General features: G+C 39.5%; 3 protein-coding genes across 3 annotated transcripts; 1 reads left to right on the top strand and 2 right to left on the bottom strand.

The window, feature by feature from the left end:
• Nucleotides 1-2,323: 2,323 nt before the first annotated feature.
• On the top strand, nucleotides 2,324-5,278 carry LOC143869950 (oxoglutarate-dependent flavonoid 7-O-demethylase 1-like). Its single transcript, XM_077376492.1, has 4 exons — nucleotides 2,324-2,670; nucleotides 3,152-3,399; nucleotides 4,017-4,341; nucleotides 4,849-5,278. The coding sequence occupies exons 1-4, from the start codon at nucleotides 2,419-2,421 to the stop codon at nucleotides 5,104-5,106; spliced, it is 1,083 nt and encodes a 360-aa protein (XP_077232607.1). The 5' UTR covers nucleotides 2,324-2,418; the 3' UTR covers nucleotides 5,107-5,278.
• Nucleotides 5,279-6,895: 1,617 nt separating this feature from the next.
• Nucleotides 6,896-7,477, bottom strand: LOC143890619 (uncharacterized). Its single transcript, XM_077395323.1, has one exon. The coding sequence runs from the start codon at nucleotides 7,475-7,477 to the stop codon at nucleotides 6,896-6,898; it is 582 nt and encodes a 193-aa protein (XP_077251438.1).
• Nucleotides 7,478-9,997: 2,520 nt separating this feature from the next.
• LOC143884200 (ABC transporter B family member 11-like) lies at nucleotides 9,998-18,402 on the bottom strand. Its single transcript, XM_077387642.1, has 12 exons — nucleotides 18,274-18,402; nucleotides 17,561-17,615; nucleotides 16,398-16,573; nucleotides 15,980-16,201; nucleotides 15,646-15,884; nucleotides 13,987-14,512; nucleotides 13,606-13,879; nucleotides 12,852-13,509; nucleotides 12,278-12,510; nucleotides 11,175-11,425; nucleotides 10,816-11,079; nucleotides 9,998-10,706 (listed from the first exon to the last, which is right to left on the bottom strand). Exons 1-12 carry the CDS (start codon nucleotides 18,400-18,402, stop codon nucleotides 10,056-10,058), a joined length of 3,678 nt encoding a protein of 1,225 aa, XP_077243757.1. The 3' UTR covers nucleotides 9,998-10,055.
• Between the last annotated feature and the right edge of the window lie 3,096 nt (nucleotides 18,403-21,498).

Here is a 21,498-nt window from a genome sequence, read left to right as displayed (position 1 = left end):
AAATCTGAACTTTAATGAACGGGATATAAGCATACCAAGAGGGTCCATGGGCATGTTTCGGATTCCCAATCATATGATTCGAAATTTTTTGGATCGGATCCAGGCATGCTGCGAAAGTCCTTAGGGACAGTCACGATCTGAAATCATCTTATAGAAATACCCTCAAAATCATTACAACATCAATGTTAAGTGGGGGTATTCTCGTCAAATAGTCATATTCTTTTAGTAGTTACCGGTTTCCATTTGTATTGAACGAAATCTCCTTTTCGAAATAAATCTCCTCTTCCTTCCCGTGTAAGTATGCCTTCCCCATTTGTGGAACGAACATCTCATCTTCCTATCGGTAAGCATAACCCATCTACGCCATTGACATTAATTAATGTTCTGTCCCTAGTCATTGATCTCACCCTCGCTATCGCTAGTCATTGCTCTCACCCTCATCATCGCTGCACCCTTACCTTCCCAGCATCCGAGCAGTATGCACGAAAAACTCCTGCTAAGTTTTTAGTTTCTATTATCTTCTTAGAATACTGGATAGTGGATACATATTTTTCCCTGTTTTTAGTCACTTCTTTGAAGTCGATCACTGATGTTCATTATGGTGGACTGACATTCTAATTCTTTTTAAAAAAAATTAATTGTGTACTAAGCTTAGTAGGACATAATAGGACACTCCAATGGACGGTCATATTTAAAATGGATCGTGATCATGACGTGGAAAGTAGGATCAGAAGAACAATCTGAATCTGATCCGACCGATAAGGAATTTGAATGGATCGTGACCGTGACATAGCTGGATCTGATCCGAAGTGGATCCTTTGACACCCCGAGAGAGAGAGAGAGAGAGAGAGAGAGAGAGAGAGAGAGAGAGAGAGAGAGAGAGAGAGAGAGAGAGAGAGAGAGAGAGAGAGAGAGAGTTGTTTGGTCGAAAAATTTTCTGCTCAGAGGAATTCTAAGTAAGAATCGGGAGATACATTTATGAGCTCGTTACCCTAGTGATCATTGTTTAGATATGATCTTAATAATCAACCTTAGGATAGACACAATATATGCATGTGACTAAGGATATAAAGACAGTAGAATCACGTGAGCTAAAATTTATGAGTTCACTACCCAAATTATCATTGTTTAGATAAAATCTTATTGGTTAACCTTGGTTCGACATAGCATACATAATGGGGGTGAAACTCGGATTGATTCTTAGGAATTCGGGTTTAGTTTCTACCATAAAATTGGGTTGGGTTCGGGTTGATTCCAATTCATTTTGTAATCAAAACTCAACCTGACATGGCCCAAGCTGCACCCATAATATGATTTTGGTCACTGATTTTGTTGGGACCCAGGTAGATCTCACCCTTTAAAGCTAGCTGTTAGCTAGGGGGGAGGTGCCCAAGTCCATTTAAGCCCTTATGCATCCATTCACTTTTCCGGTGTGTGATTTTTGCTTCCACGTGGAACACACAACAATCTCCCCATCCACATAGAAGCAATTTGAAAGCTATCGATCTTTCTCCATCCTCGAGGGTACACCAGGGTTACAATGCCCCAGTTTTGATACCATCTGTTGGGACCTATGTAGAACTCGCCCTTAAAAGCTAGCCATTAAGGGTGGATCCCAAAGAGGCTACCTAGATGATCTGGTCCCACACCACATGCACAACCTCGATCTTTTTTTTCTTTTTTTTTTTGTTTGTAGGTTGGTAAGTTGGGATTGAATTGCCGACCTCAAGGTCAGCATGGAGCTAGGGGCTCAACCCTCCCACCCTCATCTATGAGATTAACGTCCCCAAAACTAGATTTGTAGGAGATTAGCATATTAAACACTCCTACCGACATACACATTCACCATATGTGCAATGGAGATGTTGGTCCCAAAAATTTCCACCTACTACAATTCAAATTTAATAATATCGTCAAATGACAGTCTGTTTTTTGTACATGTGTGGTTCGCTTTGCTCCAGTAGTCCACCCTCACTTGAAAATCGTATTATCGTACCTTGTTCTCTTCACATGTTTCATGTTACGAAATGGAAAAGGCAAAATCCATTAATGCTTATATGTACATGGAATTTGCTAGGGAATTTTGCAGAAAGGCATTTCGCAGCTGACTTTTTGCAGGAGAGAACAGCTACTCAGGGTCACCTTTCTACATGTTTGTCTTATTCATTAAATTCATCTGAGGTGGCTGTTCTTTTGTCCAAAAGTCAGCCACGAAATGCCTTTGGGCGAAATTACCTAGCAAATACCTACATACATTCATATCTAAATACCTCGTGAGTCACATTTCTCATTTATTTTCCTCTATAAATTACTAGAGGGTGGAGCTTCATTGTATATAATATTTCATTTTCAGCCATCCTCTCTACCATTGTGCTTTCTTTGAGTTCTTTTTACGTTTGAGCTAGCTTTTGCAACTCCATGGAATCGCATACACCGGTGGTTCTAGCAGGTTCATTGCCAGTGCCTAATGTTCAAAAAATGGCCAGCCAACACATGGTCACGATTCCACCACGATATGTACGTCCAGATCAGGACCCTCCATTTGTCTCAGAGAGTATTTCTCTTCCAATGATTCCGGTCATAGACATGCAGAGCTTGCTTCATGGAGAATCAACGGCTCTCGAATTGGAGAGATTGCACTCCACTAGCAAAGAATGGGGTTTCTTCCAGGTCCTTTGCTCACCATTTTTTCTTCTTCCTTTTCTTCTACTTCCTCCTCTTCTTCTTCTTCTTCTCCTATAATCACGTTGGATTGGTGATATAAAATCATTTGGGATTAACTTCTTTACGAAGGGCATTCTTGAAATGTCTTTTAAGTCCACTAAAGAGGGCTTTTTATCTTTAGTTGGGGCTTTATTCCAAAGTGTGTGTTAAGGCGCGCTTTTTCTCTACAAGAAAAGTTTTTTTCTCCAAAGGGTTCTTCTTCTTCTTCTTCTCTTGCACGAGCTTGAATCCAAGGTTGTTGGGTTCCTTTTATACTGTTTCTCTGGTTCTGAAGAGATTGTAAAGAGGGGAGTTGGGTTTTTGCTTGGGTTACCGTAGGCTATTTGTTACTATTCTCTCTGTGTGTGTGTGTGAATCCAATCATGGGTCAAGCTAGAAGTCCATAGATTAGAACCCAGTGTTAACCATTTCAATTAATGTGTTGCAGTTGGTAAACCATGGAGTGAGCTCTACATTAGTTGAGAAAATGAAGTCTGAGATTCAAGCTTTCTTTAAACTTCCATTGGAGGAGAAGAACAAACTTGCGCAGCAACAAGGAGACACCGAGGGATACGGGCAATCCTTCGTTGTATCGGAAGGACAGAAGCTCGATTGGGCAGACATGTTCCTTCTCATCACACTCCCAACCTATCTAAGGAAGCCTCATCTATTTGAAAACCTCCCTCCCTCTTTCAGGTCTGATCAATAGCTTGTTCTGTGATCAATTAGTTTCTATTGCATGGGTTGTGCTGATGATGTGGCTCTATCTCAATTTGTTACACTTTTCAATAGTTACAAAGTCCAGATTTGGGTATAATTTGTAAGACAGACGTTGGGTAGATTTTTGAAATATTTGGGAAGACCCCAGAAAAATTTAGAAAAATATGTTTGTTTTTCCGTTTTCAAAGTGTTTTCCTTTTTTCAATATTGAATAGTTAACACAAGTCATAAATGTGTCTTAGTCACTTAATTCATGTTCTCCCCAGGAAAAGTGGGGCTGCAAAATTACTTTTGTGAAATTGCCTAGGCACATGTGTTTTCTAGATTAGGATATGAGTTCATATTTCATTACAGTTTTTTGGTTATTTGGAATATTTCGCTGTGATAAACAAATATTATATTATTCATCAAAATTATGTCCAATTTAGAACATTTGGTTTTAATCCTAAAAATACAAGAATTTTTTTTTAATTATTTGGGTTTTGTTAAAGTTTATAAAACAAGGCATATAAAAAAAATTTGGGATTTTTTCAAAAAAAAAAAAAAAATCAATTATTGCTAAGAGTTTGTAACTAATGATCCTTCTAATGTAGAGATACCTTGGAGGATTACATAGCAGAAATGGAAAAGCTTGCCATGACTCTCTTGGAGCAGTTCGCAAGAGCACTAGGAATGGATGTTGAAGAGATGAGAGAGCTTTTTGAAGATGGGTATCATGGAATGAGGATGAATTACTATCCTCCCTGTCCTAAACCAGAGCTGGTCATGGGCTTTACCTCTCACTCCGATTCTATTGGACTTACTATCCTCCTTCAAGTTAACGAAACCGACGGTCTTCAGATAAAGCATCAAGGGACATGGATTCCGATTAAACCCCTCCCAAATGCCTTCATTGTCAATGTAGGAGACATGTTAGAGGTAAATTTCTTAGGCAAACCTTTTTTTTTACTATAAATGATTCAGTTTTTCATACTCCACTGCTAAAGTTCAACATAAATGAATATGTTGTATGTGGCCCAATTAAGTACTCGGTTGATGCGGTCATAACACGGGAGAGTCAAAAGGTTTCCTGATAACATTGTGAGGCAAAACTAGGGTGCAACTTGGGTCAGGTTGGGCTGAGGTTTTGTTAGATCAACCCGAATCCGACCTGATTTTATGGTAAAAGCTGAACCCGAATTCCTAAAAATCAACCCGAGTGGCAAACCTAGGCGGAATGTGGCTTCGGACATGGTAAAAAGGAATTGACTCGGGCGAGTTGATGGTGATGTGTGGAAGTTTTGAAACTATGGATGGATCCACACAGCCAAATTCCAATGTGATTGTTCCTCTATTAATTTTGATTGATTATGAACAAACCCCCCTCAATCAATTGGGAAGGTACGTAGCCTATTTTGATGGTTGAATTTACCTTTGGATTTGCAGATTTTAAGCAATGGCGTCTACCCTAGCATTGAACATAGGGCAATAACGAATTCTATGCAAGAGAGGATCTCCCTCGGTATGTTCTACAGCCCAAAACTAAAGGGAGAGATCGGGCCGGCACACAGTCTGATCAACGCACAAAACCCGCCATTGTTCAAACGGATAGTGGTGGAACAGTACTTCAGAAGCTTCTTGTCTCGGCCAATCAAAGGCAAATCATTCCTTGACACCTTGAGGCTCAATAATGGAGAGACATGAGTAGTATTTGAATACATCCATGAACACATATAACACGTAATAAACTATGTGTTTGTCTAAAGCTCATAATATGAATTTAGCTTTGATGGCCATGTTGTAACCTTGCATGTTTAGGCATATGAAAAAGTCTTGTATCCATTCACAACCAATGTTATTAATCTCTCTCTCTCTCTCTCTCTCTCTCTCTCTCTCTCTCTCTCTCTCTCTCTCTCTCTCACACACACACACACACACACACACACACACACACACACCACACACATGATCTTCTATGTGGTAATTGTTTTGAGGCTTTCTCTCAAATCTCTGAGATGGGTCTTTGCTCATTGTATACGTTTTTTGTCGGGCATCTTTGTTAACCAAATGGGATGATTACTTAGCAAAAAGAGAAGTCGCTTTCTTAGCAATAAAAAGTAAACATGATTGAAGTTAGGTCACCTTTCCTTTTCTTTAATTCAATACACTCGTAGAATAACTAAAATCGCATTAAAAGCCAATTATGTGGGGGTTAAATGGCCAATATTTAATTTTCTTTTGGATGGAAATTGTAGAGATGAACAAGGTACTAGTAATAAAGGGTTAAGATTTCCACTTGAGGTTACATGAAATGTTTTTCAATGAAAAATTCCCCACTAATTGCTTCCATGATAGAAACACACATTGAATGTAGAAAGACGTGAAAAACTCTTCAAGTTCCTGTCAGTCAGTTTAATTGGTGAGCAGCAGACGAGATAATTTCAATTCAAGAGAAACATATCCAAGGAGGGTAGCCAATCTCAGAAATACTTTATCCAAGGATTTCTGTAACCAGAGGTTCACAGCCCCAAAAGGCACCCTCAATCTCATCCTCCCTCTCTCTCTCTCTATGACTTATGATATTGAAATTATTGTCAGCTTAATACAGAATTGTAGATAAGGCTACAACAGTCCATTTTGATCTCAGAATTGTCTAAACATGATGTGCATTGGATGTATAAGTAAACTACCAAATATACTCAAAACTTGTACAACCTCTAGTTCAGTCTTACCCTCTTGCAATTTTAACAGTAAGTAGGAAATACACACACACAAAAGACAAACTCCAAGCCAGCAAAGGTAAAATAAGACACTATTTTACAGAACCTGCCATTCCAATGTCTTGAGTTCAAAATCACTTTCCTATTTCCTCCTCTCCTCTTTACTTTATAATTTCGATTCCTTTTGTTCCTCCTCAGCTTTGCCATGCCTCCACCACCTACTTTGTGTGCAAAATCACTCGCCCTGCCTTTCCTTCTTCATTTTCTCTGTTTGCGATTCCTCTCCTTCTTGTTCCTCCTCTTCTTCATGCTTTCTCTTCTTTTTCTTCTTTTCTTTTGTCTCCTCTTGCAAGAGAGAGCCAGTATCAAAACTGAGGGGTATTTTCATATTTTTTCCAATTTTCGGGAAAATGGAAAGGAATTTCGGGAATCTCAAATCTAAGGTATGATTGAGAGATCAGGGATCATCTGGGCTTATAAAAATTTAAAAAATGCTCTACAAGCAAGGACTTTTGACCTGAAATTGGTACTTCTACCTATTAGAGTTCGATTTTGAATTCAAGGCTCGATTTCAGGAATTTAGAAATTGATTTTGGAATTTAGGAATTCGGAATCAGGCATCTAAGAGTCGGTATCAGGAATTTTTTTTTGTTTTTGAAATGGCATATTTTATAAAAGATACAAAAGGGACACCCGAAAGGGAATACCCAAAGATACAGAACAAAAAATAAAAAATAAAAACTAATTACAAAATGACTAGGCCATCAAATAGATCAATTCATCGAGATGCATACCACCCCTCTTCTAGCCAAAGCGTCCGCCTTCTCGTCAACAGACCTTCTAACATGAATCAACTCAATATCTGATTCCGCCAATATATCTTCCATTTTGTCAAAAAGATCCAAAAATCTCCAAGGTGGAGCCACCCCACTCCTCAACCACCAGATAACATTAAACGAATCCCCTTCAACAATTACACTCTTCAGACGGTCCCTACTCACCTTTTTTATGCTATTGAAGGCCGCTTGGACTTCCGCCTCCGTAGCGCCAGTCACACCTAAAGGGCCCCCAAAAGACCAAAGAACCTTGCCGGCATTATCACGACATAAACCTCCCACCCCGGCTGGACCAGGATTCCCAAAGCAAGCACCATCAAAGTTTATTTTTAACACTCCTTGAGGCGGTAGTTCCCATCTCTGCACAACTTTATTAGCCCACTCACTACTCAAGCACACCACCCCCCATCCTTCCCAAAGATCAAACGCTGAGACAAACCGGAAAGATGAATGGCATCTCGTCAAATTAATAACCAAAGCAATTATCCGCATATAAAGATAATGAAGAGCCTTGGACATTCCCTCAAACACCCGCGCATTTCTCTCCTTCCATACCACCCACCAAGTGGCAAGCAAGCATACTTCCCACAAAATTTTCCCTTTTTTCTTCCAAGGCACGAAGCTCCATTGTTGCAACAACAATTCAATAGATCTAGGAAAAATCCAGCTGATCCCAAATCTCAGAAACATGCGACCCCATATAGACCGGGTGAACGAACAATGCATAAATAGATGATCCGCAGATTCCCCATCCGCAAGACATAGGGGGCAATGATCCGCAGATTCCCCATCCGCAAGACATAGGGGGCAATGATCAACAAGCCACATACCACGGTTTCTCAGAAAGTTAATGGTTTGAATCCTGTCACGACATGTGGCCCAACCAAAGATACTAACCCGCGGCGGACAATGAAATTTCGACACCTTTGCTAAAAAAGAGGGAGTCTGGCAGGGCATCAGGCTCGTATAGAAAGATCTGACAGAAAGAAACCCAGAAGAATCTGCAGTCCATATTCTCTTATCCATCCCCTTTCTTTTAATGTAGCCATTATCCAAAAGCCTCATAAGTCTAGCCGCAGAATCTAACTCCCAAGCAAAGAACCTTCTTCTATAAGTCGGGCACCATTCCCAAACACCATCCCTACTAACCATACACTCACTCACCATAGCTTCTTTATTCACAGCAACCCAAAAAATTTCCTGGGAACAACAACATGAGCGGGCTATCACCACACCATAAATCACTCCAAAACTTAACTCTATCCCCTCCATAAACCCTAAATCTAATATTCAGGTTGAATAGGGGGGACATTTTTAAAATATCTCTCCACACCGTTAGCCCCTTTGACTTAAAATTATCGAAAGACTCCCACCCTCCGGGTTGACAACCATACTTACTACAAATAACCCTAACCCACAAATGAGATCTTTCTTCGCCAAATCTCCATAACCACTTTCCAAGCAAAGAGTGGTTAAACTCCCTAAATCTTCTAATACCCAAACCACCCACCTTGATGGGCACACAAACAACCTTCCAACTCACCAGAGAGATTCCTTTTTTGTCCTCATTACCTCCCCACAAAAATCTACATTGGATCATTTCAATCCTCAACGAGACATTGACAGGACACATGAATTTTTATGATTTTAAGGATCGATTTCAGGGATCTTCGTTAAATTTCATGATTTTTATTTGATTTTGGGAGTTAAGGGCCGAGCCAAAATGAGGTGTCTACACCTTTCTCCACGGGGAGATGTGTAGAAGAAAAAAAAAAGTTTCTCTTGATGATTTGAAACGGTTCATTCGTATTGAAGATGAAGCTCAAACCCGTTCTCAAATTGAGTTGCTTGAGAAGTTGAAAGCTACTTGATAGAGGCAAAGCCAGAAAATAATAAAGACATGTATGATGAGAAAAAGAAAAAGTACAAACCAAAGAAGAAGTGGAACCAGAAGAACCTTAATGTGCAGAAAAAGGAATTTAAGAAGAAAGGTCGATGCTTAAATTGTGTAAGCATGGCACTACGGTAAGGATTGTAGGGCACCACTAAAGGACAAAGAACTAAAGAAGTCAGTTAATGTTATCATTGGAAATGAAGCGATTTCATATTCTGTCGCGCTGTAATCTCTCATTTGGAGGGTACTTCAGGTATTATGGATTGGTGGCTCGACATTGGTGCTACTTGTGCACTAACAAATCACTATTTTCTTCTTATATGATGTCAAAGGAGAAAGTGACTATGGCGGATCATTCTATGGCTGGTGTGCTCGGTTCTAGAATTGTTGTTCTGACACTTGCGTCTGAGAAGACTCTTAGTCTGAAGAATGTCAAGCATGTTCCAACCATTGCCAAGAATTTGGTGTCTGACAGCCTTCTACGCGATGCTGGTATACGTCGGTAAGGATATTCTTTCTGATAACAATGTGTATTTTGAAAATGCCTAACACACTGATGGGAAGTACAAAATGAGCGTTGTATCTTCAGCTATTAATGAAATTATTGGTTTTGATTATTCTTCTGAGTTGTGGCACAATAGGCTTGGTCATGTTAAGTATAGGAAGCTGCACAACATGAAGAATTTGGGATTTTGGTGAGGACCGAACTGAAACGTACCGAAACCGAAATTCCTGAAATTTACCAAATTTCGTTTGAAATTTTGGGAATTTCGAGAATTTCATCATAATTTGTGTTAAAATAATAATATTTTATTCCGTTACAGAATTTCAAACGAAATTACCGAAATTTCAGTAGTTTCGGGTCGAAATTTCGTCCCAAAAAATAGCCATTTCGAGATCTAATACCAAATTTCTCCCGAAATTTCGGGCTTTCGGCTAAAATTTCAGTTTTGGATAAGTCCGAAATTTTAGCCGAAACCGAAATTTAAAACCATGCTTACAAGTAAGAAAATAAACCAAATAAGACAAACTAGGAAGGAACAACAGTACAAGTAAAGCAGAGATGGATGTCAACACTATCCCTCTATATACATTCAATCACTATGACTTCTCCTCCTTGACTGCATGTTTTGTTTCAAGGAGAGCATATAGAAAAACTTGAGCCTACTGTTACTCAAAACATTACAAGACTTGTTAGTAGAATCACACGACAGAAGAATTCCTATGAAGTGCTAATAAAGAGGCATAAATTCCACCCCTCATCTTAATCAAGTTTTCATGTCTTCCTTTCTCTGCAATCACCCCATCCTTCACCACTGCAATTGTATCAACTCCCTTAATGGTCGAAAGCCGATGAGCCACAACTATTGTTGTCCTAGTCACTTTCACCCTGTCTAGTGCTTCTTGGACCACACGCTCGGACTCTGCGTCTAAAGCACTTGTTGCCTCATCAAGGAGAAGGATCTTGGGGTCCTTCAATATTGCTCTTGCAATGGCTATACGTTGCTTTTGGCCGCCCGATAATTGCACCCCTCTCTCACCTACATTGGTATCATATCCCTGTGGCAAGGCTGATATAAAGCGGTGAGCATTGGCTGCCTCCGCGGCTCCAATTATCTCATCTTCATTCGCCTTCTCTTGCTTTCCATAAGCTATGTTGTCGCGGATTGTTTCGTTAAACAGTATGGGCTCTTGGCTTACCAATCCCATCTGTTGTCTCAACCATGTTAACCTCAAATTTTGAATTTCCTTTCCATCAAGCAATATACGGCCGGAATCAGGATCATAGAACCTCTGTAGTAAGGCAATTACTGTCGATTTTCCACATCCACTTTCTCCAACAAGTGCCACAGTCTGCAAGAAAGTGACAAAATTCTCAAAAAAAAAAAAAATTAGTGAATCAAATGGGTAAAAAAAAGATAATACAGGTTGTTTATCTTTTCTTTGAGTGCTATTGGTATACCTTTCTAGAGGGAATTCTCAAACACAAGTCTCTGAAGATATGAACATCTGGGCGAATTGGATACCTGAACTTCACATGTTGGAACTCAATGTCCCCCCTCACTTTGCGTAATCGTCCACCCTTGGTGTTGCTCGAGTCAATCTTGGATTCTCTGTCGAGAATTGCAAAAATAGATGCAGCTGAATACTTAGCTTTGCTTCCATCTGGAGCCAGTGCGCTGGCCTGTGAAACTGCTATTGCTGCCATTGTCAAAACAAGGAAAACCTGCCATTGATAAACCATCACACAAATTCAATAAGCATTGGAAACCACCTCTTAAAATCCAAAGAAAATGTCTCCTTCACATCTTTTCAACTTACTCTGAAAACTTGGGAAAATGTCGCCTTCCCGTCACCCACAAAAACAGCTCCAGTATAGAAACTGATAGCATAGGTGGAGAAGAGCACAAAGAAAGAGAAACCAAACCCGAAACCACTTATGATTCCTTGACGGACTCCACGTTTCATTGGGGCATCGCATTTCTTCTTGTAAAGATCCATCACCTTTTGTTCTGCGCAGAAAGATGCAACTGTTCGAATACTACCTACTGCGTCACTCGCCACTTGACTGGCTTCTTCATACATCACCTGCAACAAAAACTGCTGAGTTGGGGGTCTTGAATTCAAACCGGCTGGGGTCCGAAATATTGTGTGTGACCTCTGGGGTTCGGGCCCGGCCTGTTTTTAAGTGATTTTGGCCCGATAAGAGTAAGTTTTGGCCGCTTTATATAAAGGGGTTTTAGGGCTTATTTTCGTGTCTTGTCTTAGAGAAGAGGGTTGAGAGATCAAAAGGGGGAAAAGGGTGTCTTTGTGTGATTGCTTGCGTTTGTCTATTTTTTTTTGCTTGGCCATTCAAATCGCAGATTGCTATTGAGGGTTTTCTTCACAACAAAAAACATTTCTTGTCTAACGTGCTCTGCATACTTTGTGTGAAACCACCAACTACTCTAAAAGCTTAAGATGTTAGAGTTGGTGTTATTTAATCCTTTATACCAACACTCCCCCTTACGTGGTGCCCCTCTTTTGGGGTTGGCAGTACACATGAATTTTTAATATCAAGGAGTTGTTGGGTTTTGAACCCAGGACTTGCCGTGAGGCAATAGCTGTGATACCATGTGAAGCAACCGATTACTCCAAAATCTTAAGCTGTAAGAGTTGGTGTTATCTAATAATTTATACTTCAACATTGTGTGGATCAAAACCCAGGACTTGCCGTGAGGCAATAGCTATGATACCATGTGAAGCAACCGATTACTCAAAATCTTGAACTGTTAGAGTTGGTGTTATCTAATAATTTATACTTCAACATTGTGTGGATCTTTTTAAGACTAGGTCCTACTGTCCAGTTAAATTATCAGGTTTCTGGCTGTTTTCAGGCAGAACAAAGACAAGAAGGCAACATCAAACTCCAGTAGAAGGGGCACCAACCTTAGTATCTGCAGTGAACCCTTTGAGAAATAATGTCTGAACATATCCTTGCAAACCCACCATAGGTATTAAAGCTAGAATTACAAGTGCCAATCGCCAGTTAGCTAACATGGCTATAGTGAGCCCCGCAATGATCGCCGCTATATTCTGGACCATTAGTGCCAAGGCATCCCCTACAAGATTTCGTAAAGTCGAAGCGTTGGATGATAACCTTGCACCAATTGCCCCACTGAAATAAAAAAAATAGTTTCAGGGTTAGAGATGTTGGGTGATTGTGGGAAACAGGTATTAGTGTGAAACAACAAATTACTCCAAAAGCTTAAGCTGTTACTTGGCGTTAATTAATCATTTATACTTCAACAATCCCCCTCACGTGTAGGCCCTCTTTTTTGGGGGGCTAGCCATACACATGGATTTTTAATATCAAGGAGTTGTTGGGTTTTGAACTCAGGACCTGCTGTGAGGCCATAGGTGTGATACCATGCAAAGCAACCAATTACTCCAAAAGCTTAAGCTGTTAGAGTTGGTGTTATTAATAATTTATACTTAACAATTAGTGTGCTAACAAACCTTGAATTTATCGGCTCATCAAACCAGCCAATTTCTTGGTGAACCACCCTCTCGAATGACGAGGAACAGATACGTCGGATGAGCTTACCACCAGCAACTCCAAACAGATACTGTTGCATTGTTATTGCAATAAGAGCAATCATCCCTAGACCCATGAACTTCAGAGCCAAAATACTGCAATCTTTTTGTAGCTTGTGTTGAGGTTCATAGAAGGTTGTGAGGGAGCTTGAAAGGAAGGTTCCGAAAAAAGGAAAGATCATACCATGTGTGGATGCTGCAACAGTTCCTAACAACAGAACTGGTAGCTCTGGCTTGTTCAAGTAGGCTAGCCGTCCAAGCGATACCTCCTGTTGGATTTCATCATGCTCATCACCTTTCTCTCCTACTTGGCCACCCTCCAAAAATTCTGAGGTACGAGGCAGAGGGGATATTGAGACGTGATTAGTTCTTCCCCAACTGGAAGACTCTCTTTCTCTGGGTCTCATTGGAGAGAAATTCTGGTTTGGAGAATTTCCCACAACGTTAGATCTATAAAAATTCCAATAATCCTTATATGGGTCCATGGGGGACATTTCTCTGGCATGATTATTCAACTCTTGAAGGCTTATAAGATGGGAGTAAGCTCCATCAGGATACTTGATCAACTCTGAATGAGAACCTGATGAACATAACAAATATCAAATAACTATAGCTTTAGTTTTTTTTTTTTACTTAAACTCTGCATTTGTAGTAATATGGAAATGCAAGACAATACCTTGCTCCACAATTTTTCCTTGATGCACTACTGCTATCATATCAGCATTCCTCACTGTACTCAAACGATGGGCAACAACCAAGACCGTCCGGTTTACCATGCTACTCACTAGTGCCTCCTGAACTGTGTACTCAGACTCAGAATCTAACGCACTTGTTGCTTCATCAAGAAGAAGGATCTTGGGGTTTTTCAGAATTGCTCTCGCAATTGCAATCCTTTGTTTCTGTCCACCAGACAGTTGGGTCCCATGCTCTCCAACCATCGTGTCAAGCCCCTGCAGAACACACACACAACCAAATTACCCATTCAATTATTAAAACACGGATACACTTTTAAATGAGAAACAATAAATTCAACCATATATGTAAGTACTACTATTACTTCTGGAAGCTTGTCTATGAACCTTGCGGCATTAGCAAGCTCAATTGCTGATTTTATTTCTTCAAGTGTTGCACCCTCCTTTCCATACGCAATGTTATCTCTTATACTAGTCATAAATAAAATGGGCTCTTGGCTAACAAGTCCAATTTTCTCTCTGATCCACCCAAGCCGCAATTTCTTCAAGTTGATACCATCTATGAGCACATGACCAGCTTGGGGATCATAGAATCTTTCTACTAGGCTGATCACTGTTGATTTTCCACTGCCACTCTCTCCAACTAGAGCTGCAGTTGCACCACTTGGAACATGCAGAGAAAAGCCAGAAAATACTTGAACATCTGGCCTTGCTGGATAGCTGAAGTACACTTTATTTAGTTTGATGTCACCCTTAATGTTTTTCAATACAATACCCTTCTTGTTGTACGCATCGATCTCTGGTTTGCGTTCGATTGTCTCAAACATCTTATATGCTGCAGCCCTACCTGCCGCGAATGCCTTCACAGAAGGGGACGCCTGCCCAAGAGACCTATTACACCGCCAGAAAACAAAGATATGGTGAGAAAAAGAATGAAAAGATCTAGTGTATTCCATAACATAGAGCTCTGAAATCCATGATCTTTTGGCCCAACAAAGATGTGAACCCGGACCAGGGTATTGGCTGCAGAAGAGTCTTCTTGAATTGGTATTGATATTGAGTTGGGTGTCTTGAATTCAAACCCGTCTGGGGTCTGAAATATAATGTGCGACCTGGATGCGGTCCTTTTATTGTTCTGGGGTAAAGCTTCTGGCCACTCGGCCCGGCCCATTTTTAAGTGAGTTTGGACCGATAATAGTAAGTATTGGCCCGCTCTATACAAAGGCATTTTAGGTCTTATTTTCGTGTTCTTGTCTTTGAAGAGGGTTGAGAGCTAAAAATGGGGGAAAAGGGTGTGCTACAGTTTCTTGTGGGTTAGGTGAGAGATACCGATCTGTTCTTGTAATCTCTTGTTCTTATAGTGGGTTTTCTCGTTGCCTCTGCCTTGGATGTAGGCTTTGCCGAACCACGTAAATCTTTGTGTCTTTGTGGGTTTGCTTGTGTTTGGTTCTTTCATTTTGCTTTGCCATTGAAATCGAAGATTGCTATTGAGGGATTTTTCACAACAATATATGTAAAACCACCAATTACTCCAAAAGCTTAAGCTGTTAGAGTTGGTGTTATTCAATCAATAATACTGCAACACTCCCCCTCACGTGTGGCCCCTCTTTTTTGGGTTGGCCGTACACGTGAATTTTTAATATCAACGAGTTGTATACCATGTAAAACCGCCAATTACTCCAAAAGCTTAAGCTGTTAGAGTTGGTGTTATTTAATCATTTATATTTCAACAATATCAAGAGGGTGAGCCTTGGAGCAACGGTAAGGTTGCTCCATTGTGACCTGGTGGTCACAGGTTCGAATCACGGAAACAGCCTCTCCGCAAAGTAGGGCTAAGGCTGTGTAAATCTAGCCCTCCCCAGACCCCGAAATGGCGGGAACCTCATGCACTGGGCCTCCCTTTTTATACTTCAACAATATCAATAGCAAATTTGCATTCCGAAACATCTATTGCACATATACCATGTATGTGTACTAGCTATCATGAATTCGTGAGTACTAGCTATCATGAATTTGTGACTTACGTTCCGCCAATTGCGATTGCTATCATGATATTGAACACTTGTCCACCATTGTAGCTATTTCGAATGATCAACTTGGAGCCATACCACACAGCTAATCCAAAGCTGCAAAATACAATCAATAGAGCAATGCTGATACCTAAGCCAGTGACCAACCCTTGTTGGACAGTGGATTTGTATGCGGTTCTGAGAGACTCGTTATACTTTGTTATGGCTTTCTTCTCACCGGTAAATGACACAACCTTGAAATTTACAAAAAATAAGGAATCAGAATATAGAATCAAATACAACACACTAATAATCACCCAATGATTTTAAACAGAGTAAATGTCTGTACCGTTCTAATGGATCCGATTGTTTGTTCTACAATATTTCCTGCCTCGGCATATGCCTTATGTCCACGGCTTGACATTTTCGATATGAATATTGACAAGACTGAGGCAGTGATAGCCATAGGAGGAATGCAAGACAGCATTATTAGTGAGAGAAGCCATCCTTTTACAAATGCTATCACAAATCCCCCCAAGAAAGTTGAAATCAATTGAATAAATTTTCCAACCTGAGAGGAAGACAAAGTGTTTAAATATAATGGTATAGGCATGTATATATAGTATACTACCATCGACAAGGAGTTTAACACAACTAGTTTTTTTGAATATTTTTTCAAGTGTAGCAACATAGCTATTAAGTTCAAAGAGATCCTTTTTTTTTTGTCTTCCCCAGCCTAAACTCTTCATAACTGAATCACAACTCACCTTTTCTCCCATGGCATCTTGAATGAGTATAGTATCACCAGACATTCTTCCAATGATCTCTCCAGTTGAAGTTTCTGTGTCGAAGAATGCAATATCTTGCCTAAGAATAGTTCTCAAGTAGAGACCACGAATGCGCGCCGCCTGTCTTTCCCCTGTCACCATCCAGCTCGACACCTCTGCCATGGGAATCAATGAAGTGATTAGAATGTATGTTGGTATTAGCACATCACCATATAAGGAATCATCCATTGGGATGAACCTTTCAAACCTTTTTTTACGGTGGTAATGTGCTACTCCATAGTCAACTACCCATTTTGATGCAGTTGATCAAATGGTTATCATTGATGATTAACTTGGTTTTCGGGACAATGGAGATCCAAGGTAGGGGCTAGTAGGTGGTAGGTACCTAACCAATACGCCAAAAGGTCCATAGCTGATGGAATGCGTTAGGTTAGGCCCTCTAAACCTGTCCCATACCAGGCTGGGTCCCATCCAGTCCCACACCTAGGTGGGCCCCTGCTGAGGACCGTAACAATCTCCAACTGCGCATGAATCATGTTGATTAGAGATGATGGTAATCACCTGTCCAACATAGGTTTTAGATCATTGGAGATCTAAGGTGTGACCCACTACGTGGATGGATCCACTTTTTTTGGGGAGTTGATATTTGCACACCATTCTCTTGATGGATACACATCTGTTTCTCTATCCTTTCATTGGCTGTTATAACTCATCTCTCAAGTGCAACTGTGTTGTTTGTATGCAATCAGTTCACAACTTCATGGAGCCAAAAAAAGGATACAGAATTGCGTCCAACCCTATTGATGATCCAAACCATTTATCTACTAGGCCCAACTTTTGGATGTGCATTCCCTTCAAAATCCTCCCAGAATTTCTAAGCTTTTCATTTGTGATCTGTAGATGGACAATTAAAAATATAAAGTAGGATATCTGTGTCCAGTGATCCAATCTCCAACAATTCAAAGAGCTAGGATCATCTAATTGGGGGGAATTCAAGGAATGGCCCATCCAAAGCAGGCCTCAGTATGAATGGTTTGAATCACAGAAAAGCTTGGCCCTACTTGTACCTTCTCAGGTACTACTTTTCCAAGAAAAAATATGTGCCCAAATTCAAAAACTAAAAAACAGACATTAGCTCTTACGCAGGAATGCAGCAACAGCTGAACCAATGGCCAAGTAAAAAAATTTAACAGCCACCTGAAACAAACAACAAAACCCAAATTCATATCAATGATCATACACAATACCCTCTGAATATCATCACCCCCCAAATTCATATCAATGATCATACACAATACCCTCTGAATATCATCACCACAGTACAGATATAGAATGACTACGGGGTTCTTTGGGTACCTCCTAAAAATTATTTGCATACAATCTTATATGCATATAATGTGGTGATAATAGTTCTATATCTTAGTTACTGATTCCAAGGTGGCTTTAATACCCCATTTGCAAATAAGGTTAACTTAAGATAGTCTTAATTTTCAAATCACTAATGTTCTAGTTAATGACATTACCCAGATGCCACAATATCATTTTTCTATTCATTTTCTTTCTGTCTTGCTTTAATGGTTTAGTTGATTGGGTCATTTCCTTAGCTTTTCTGTTGTTTGCATTCAATCTCTCCTTAATAAATCCTTGCTTGCTTAAAAAAAAACCCAAAAAACCCTTCACTTTTTAGGGGCCATCTCTAAGTTTTGTTGCACTGAAATTGCAATTTGGGTAGTGTCAATAATCAACTCACAGAGCAATATAAGAAAATTTACGAATCCTTTTTCACATCACAAGTGAAATATGATGAGAAAAAAAAAAGATCAGAGCTTAAGAAGCAATAATCAAATATAGTTACCTTGCCAACTTGATGAGCAACATCAACTTTGTTTGAGTCACCAAAAGTGTTGAGAAGCTGACCAGATATAACTGTCATGAGAGGCATACAAAGCCCATTGGCAATGGCACCAATAGTCCCAACAACCATTAACAAAATATCCAAATTGTCAGCAAATGAAAAGAGTTTCATAAATGAAACCCTCTCATCTCCTTTACTTACAACTTCATCTTTCTTTGTACCCTCTTTCATCTCTCACCTCACCCCTCTCTCTCTCTCTCTCCGCTCCACACTTCTCTCTCACAACTTTTGTATTCTCTTATTTTAGACCAGTTGGTACTCTTCTAATGATCATTAGAAAGGATGACGATATAACCCAGAAAAAAACAGCAAAGCAATGAAAACCCAGAGAGTAAAAGGAGATAGAAACTAGAGAAAGAGAGTATCAAAAGAGGCGGCCAACATATAATTTCTCTCAAAAGAGATAGAAACTAAGAAAAATGAAACTTCTAGTGTGAGACAAAACCGTTTCCAATTTTTTAAATCCACATGAGTACGGACATATGAGAACTCTTCATTTCCCACGTTAGAAGTAACCTTTATATTGCTTATATTGGTTGTACTCTGATAAGCAACTGAGCTTAGTGACTTCTATTAAGCAGATGTGAGAGTTTTATTCACCAAAAACTCTAATTAAGATAGCCTTTTAGAGGGACTAACATCGAAAAACTTGTTTTTGTTCCAAAATGACAAAATAATCCCTATTGGAAGATAGAAAGCAACCCCCGGAGAGGGAACAAAGACAGCATAGAAACAAAGCCCAGCTCACCCATCAAAAAAAAAAAAATCCCTATTGGATTATAATGTAGGATATTTTATATGGTGGGCCACTAAGTGAAACAACAAACTACTCCAGATGCTTGAGCTATTAGAGATGGCTTTATTTAATCTTTTATACTAAACACTCCCCATCACGTGTGGCCCCTTTTTTTTAGGGTTGTCCTACACTTGGCACACGTGGCCTCTCTTTTTGGGTTGGCCATTACATGTTGATCTTTAATATCAAGGAGTTTTAAAACGAGGGCCTTTGCTCTTATACCATGTGAAACAACCAATTACTCCAAAAGCTTAAGCTGTTGGAGATGGCGTTAATTAATCTTTTATACTTTGCACACACTGTAAATAGGTTGTGCCCCAAAAATCATTTGCTTATGATCTATAGAGGTTTTCATAATGTGAAAATCCTCTATAGCTCGGAGGGCTAGGTTTTTTCCTAAGGAAATGATTTTTTGAGGCACAACCGATTTATGTGGCACAACAAATGGATGGTTTGGATCATCCTATTGGGTGGACCGTACAATATTTTTGTTTGAAAAATGCTACGCGGCCCACGACACACACCATATAAAAACTCTATATTGTAGTATGTGCTTTATTATAACTTCAATTAAAAAAAGGAGATATTTTTGTCATTAGAAAATTGCATTAGTTTTCGTGTTTAAGGGCCTGTTTGGATTGCAAGAATAACTTCAATGGAAAAAAATTTCTTCTCTCCAGGAATTACAAGGAAATGATATGATTATGGCTAATCTAGAGAGATATTATCATAAATTGAAGGTCCCTCTTAAGTAAAAATTGTATAGGGTTCGTTCCAAATATCATTTTGTGTGTAAAAAAGTTACGAAATTTTATAAATATTTTTCCTTTCCAAACTTTACTAGGAAAGTCCTACAATCCAAACATGGCCTAAGGGAAACTATTGCCTGAGATGAGTTTTTGTACGGTGTGTGTGTGTGACCGTAGTCCATTATTTTTCAAAAAGACTACAGCCCAAAATCATTTCCATTGGATGATCCTAACCCTACAATCTATAGAGGTTTCCATAATGTGCAGTGCCTTATAGACCGGATGATTAGGATCATCCTATGGAAATGATTTATGAGGCACAGCCTATTTACTTTATGGCCCACCAAATGAACGGTTTGGATCATCCATGAAGTGGGCCGTACAGTGCTTTTTAAAATGATTTTGGGGATGTAAAATCCTTCAACCCTTCTCATTCTCTTTGTTTTTTAGACCGGAAAAATGGGCGGAAAAGAATTGGTTGGAGCAACTCCATTTCTTTCCCAGAATTCATCACATCACCTCCAAATTAATCCTGCTAAAATCAAAAGAAATAAGCAAAAGGGGTCAGTTTTATAGAACAAAATTCGATTCTCAAAATCTAAAACAAACATGGAGGCCGTGATGTAGTAGGCTCTTGATTTGGTGAACTGCAAACATGAGCTTACTTGATGGATGATCGAGATCAAGCACCCATGTCATTTATCAATAACTTCTATTAACTAACTATAATCCAATTTCTACCCAATTAACCCACTTCTGTTTGTATTTTCTTAGAAAAGATTACAACGCCTGAAACAAATTGTACAAATGCCACCTTCTTTAAAGTTTAAACTCGATCTTACTATCATCTAGGAACTCATTCTTTAAACTCGATCTTACTATCATCTAGAACTTCTCTAGTAGTTTTTTAAGCTCCATTTTATTCCTATCAATGAGCGTGGTGCACATCTCGGGACCCCTACCAGATATTGAATAAAGAAAGATGATACAATACAAGGAAGAAGATGATGCCCCCAAACCTTTGAACAATGGCTAAGGAAGGGGCAGAACAACAAGGACATGATGCCCTTGAAATCAAAACTAAAAACATGCACAACAAGAAACAAAACACAAGTAACTCTAGTAATTGCCATACATCCCAAATAGTAACCGCAGTTACTTTGTTCCATTAAAATATTTATATAGACAAATTACCCTCAACCTTCTCTCACACACTGACACACACACAAACATTGCACACAATTTTTTACGCTAAAAAAGGGTGGCCCATGAAAGTAAATGGGTCAAATATATCATTTTCCTTGTTTAGATCTTTGAACAAGGTAGGCCCATTGTAACATCACATCTTGTATTTCAAGAAAGAATCACGAACGTGGACCCACTTTGTTCTAAGATCCAAACTATTCGTTTGTGGGGCCCTAATATGAATAGGCCTTGCCCCTAAAATAATCTCCACATGGTGGCCCTTTCGATAGATAGAGAATTATATATGGTGCCGTCCGTCAATAGATTGGAAGGCTAGGAACATCCACTAGAGATGGTTTTTGGGGTATAACCTATTTACATTGAGGCCAAACAAATGAATGGTTTAGATCTTCGAACAAGGATCACAAACACCAT

This window comes from Tasmannia lanceolata, unplaced genomic scaffold, assembly GCF_043159265.1.
Source record: "Tasmannia lanceolata isolate RefF3 unplaced genomic scaffold, GAP_Taslan_0.1 ptg000002l, whole genome shotgun sequence".
Classification (NCBI taxonomy): domain Eukaryota; kingdom Viridiplantae; phylum Streptophyta; class Magnoliopsida; order Canellales; family Winteraceae; genus Tasmannia; species Tasmannia lanceolata.
Note: the sequence above shows the minus strand (reverse complement) of the source record. Positions and strands in the feature narration are given on the sequence as shown.

Coding starts and splice junctions, on each gene's coding strand:
- LOC143884200 (XM_077387642.1), bottom strand. CDS start 18,402: ATGGTTGTTGGGACTATTGGTGCCATTGCCAATGGGCTTTGTATGCCT. Junction 13,510..13,605: donor AGGAAAAATTGTGGAGCAAG/GTATTGTCTTGC, acceptor TATGTTCATCAG/GTTCTCATTCAGAGTTGATC. Junction 11,426..12,277: donor CACTGCAGATACTAAGGTTG/GTGCCCCTTCTA, acceptor TGTATGAAGAAG/CCAGTCAAGTGGCGAGTGAC.
- LOC143869950 (XM_077376492.1), top strand. CDS start 2,419: ATGGAATCGCATACACCGGTGGTTCTAGCAGGTTCATTGCCAGTGCCT. Junction 3,400..4,016: donor AACCTCCCTCCCTCTTTCAG/GTCTGATCAATA, acceptor CTTCTAATGTAG/AGATACCTTGGAGGATTACA. Junction 4,342..4,848: donor ATGTAGGAGACATGTTAGAG/GTAAATTTCTTA, acceptor TTGGATTTGCAG/ATTTTAAGCAATGGCGTCTA.
- LOC143890619 (XM_077395323.1), bottom strand. CDS start 7,477: ATGTCCAAGGCTCTTCATTATCTTTATATGCGGATAATTGCTTTGGTT.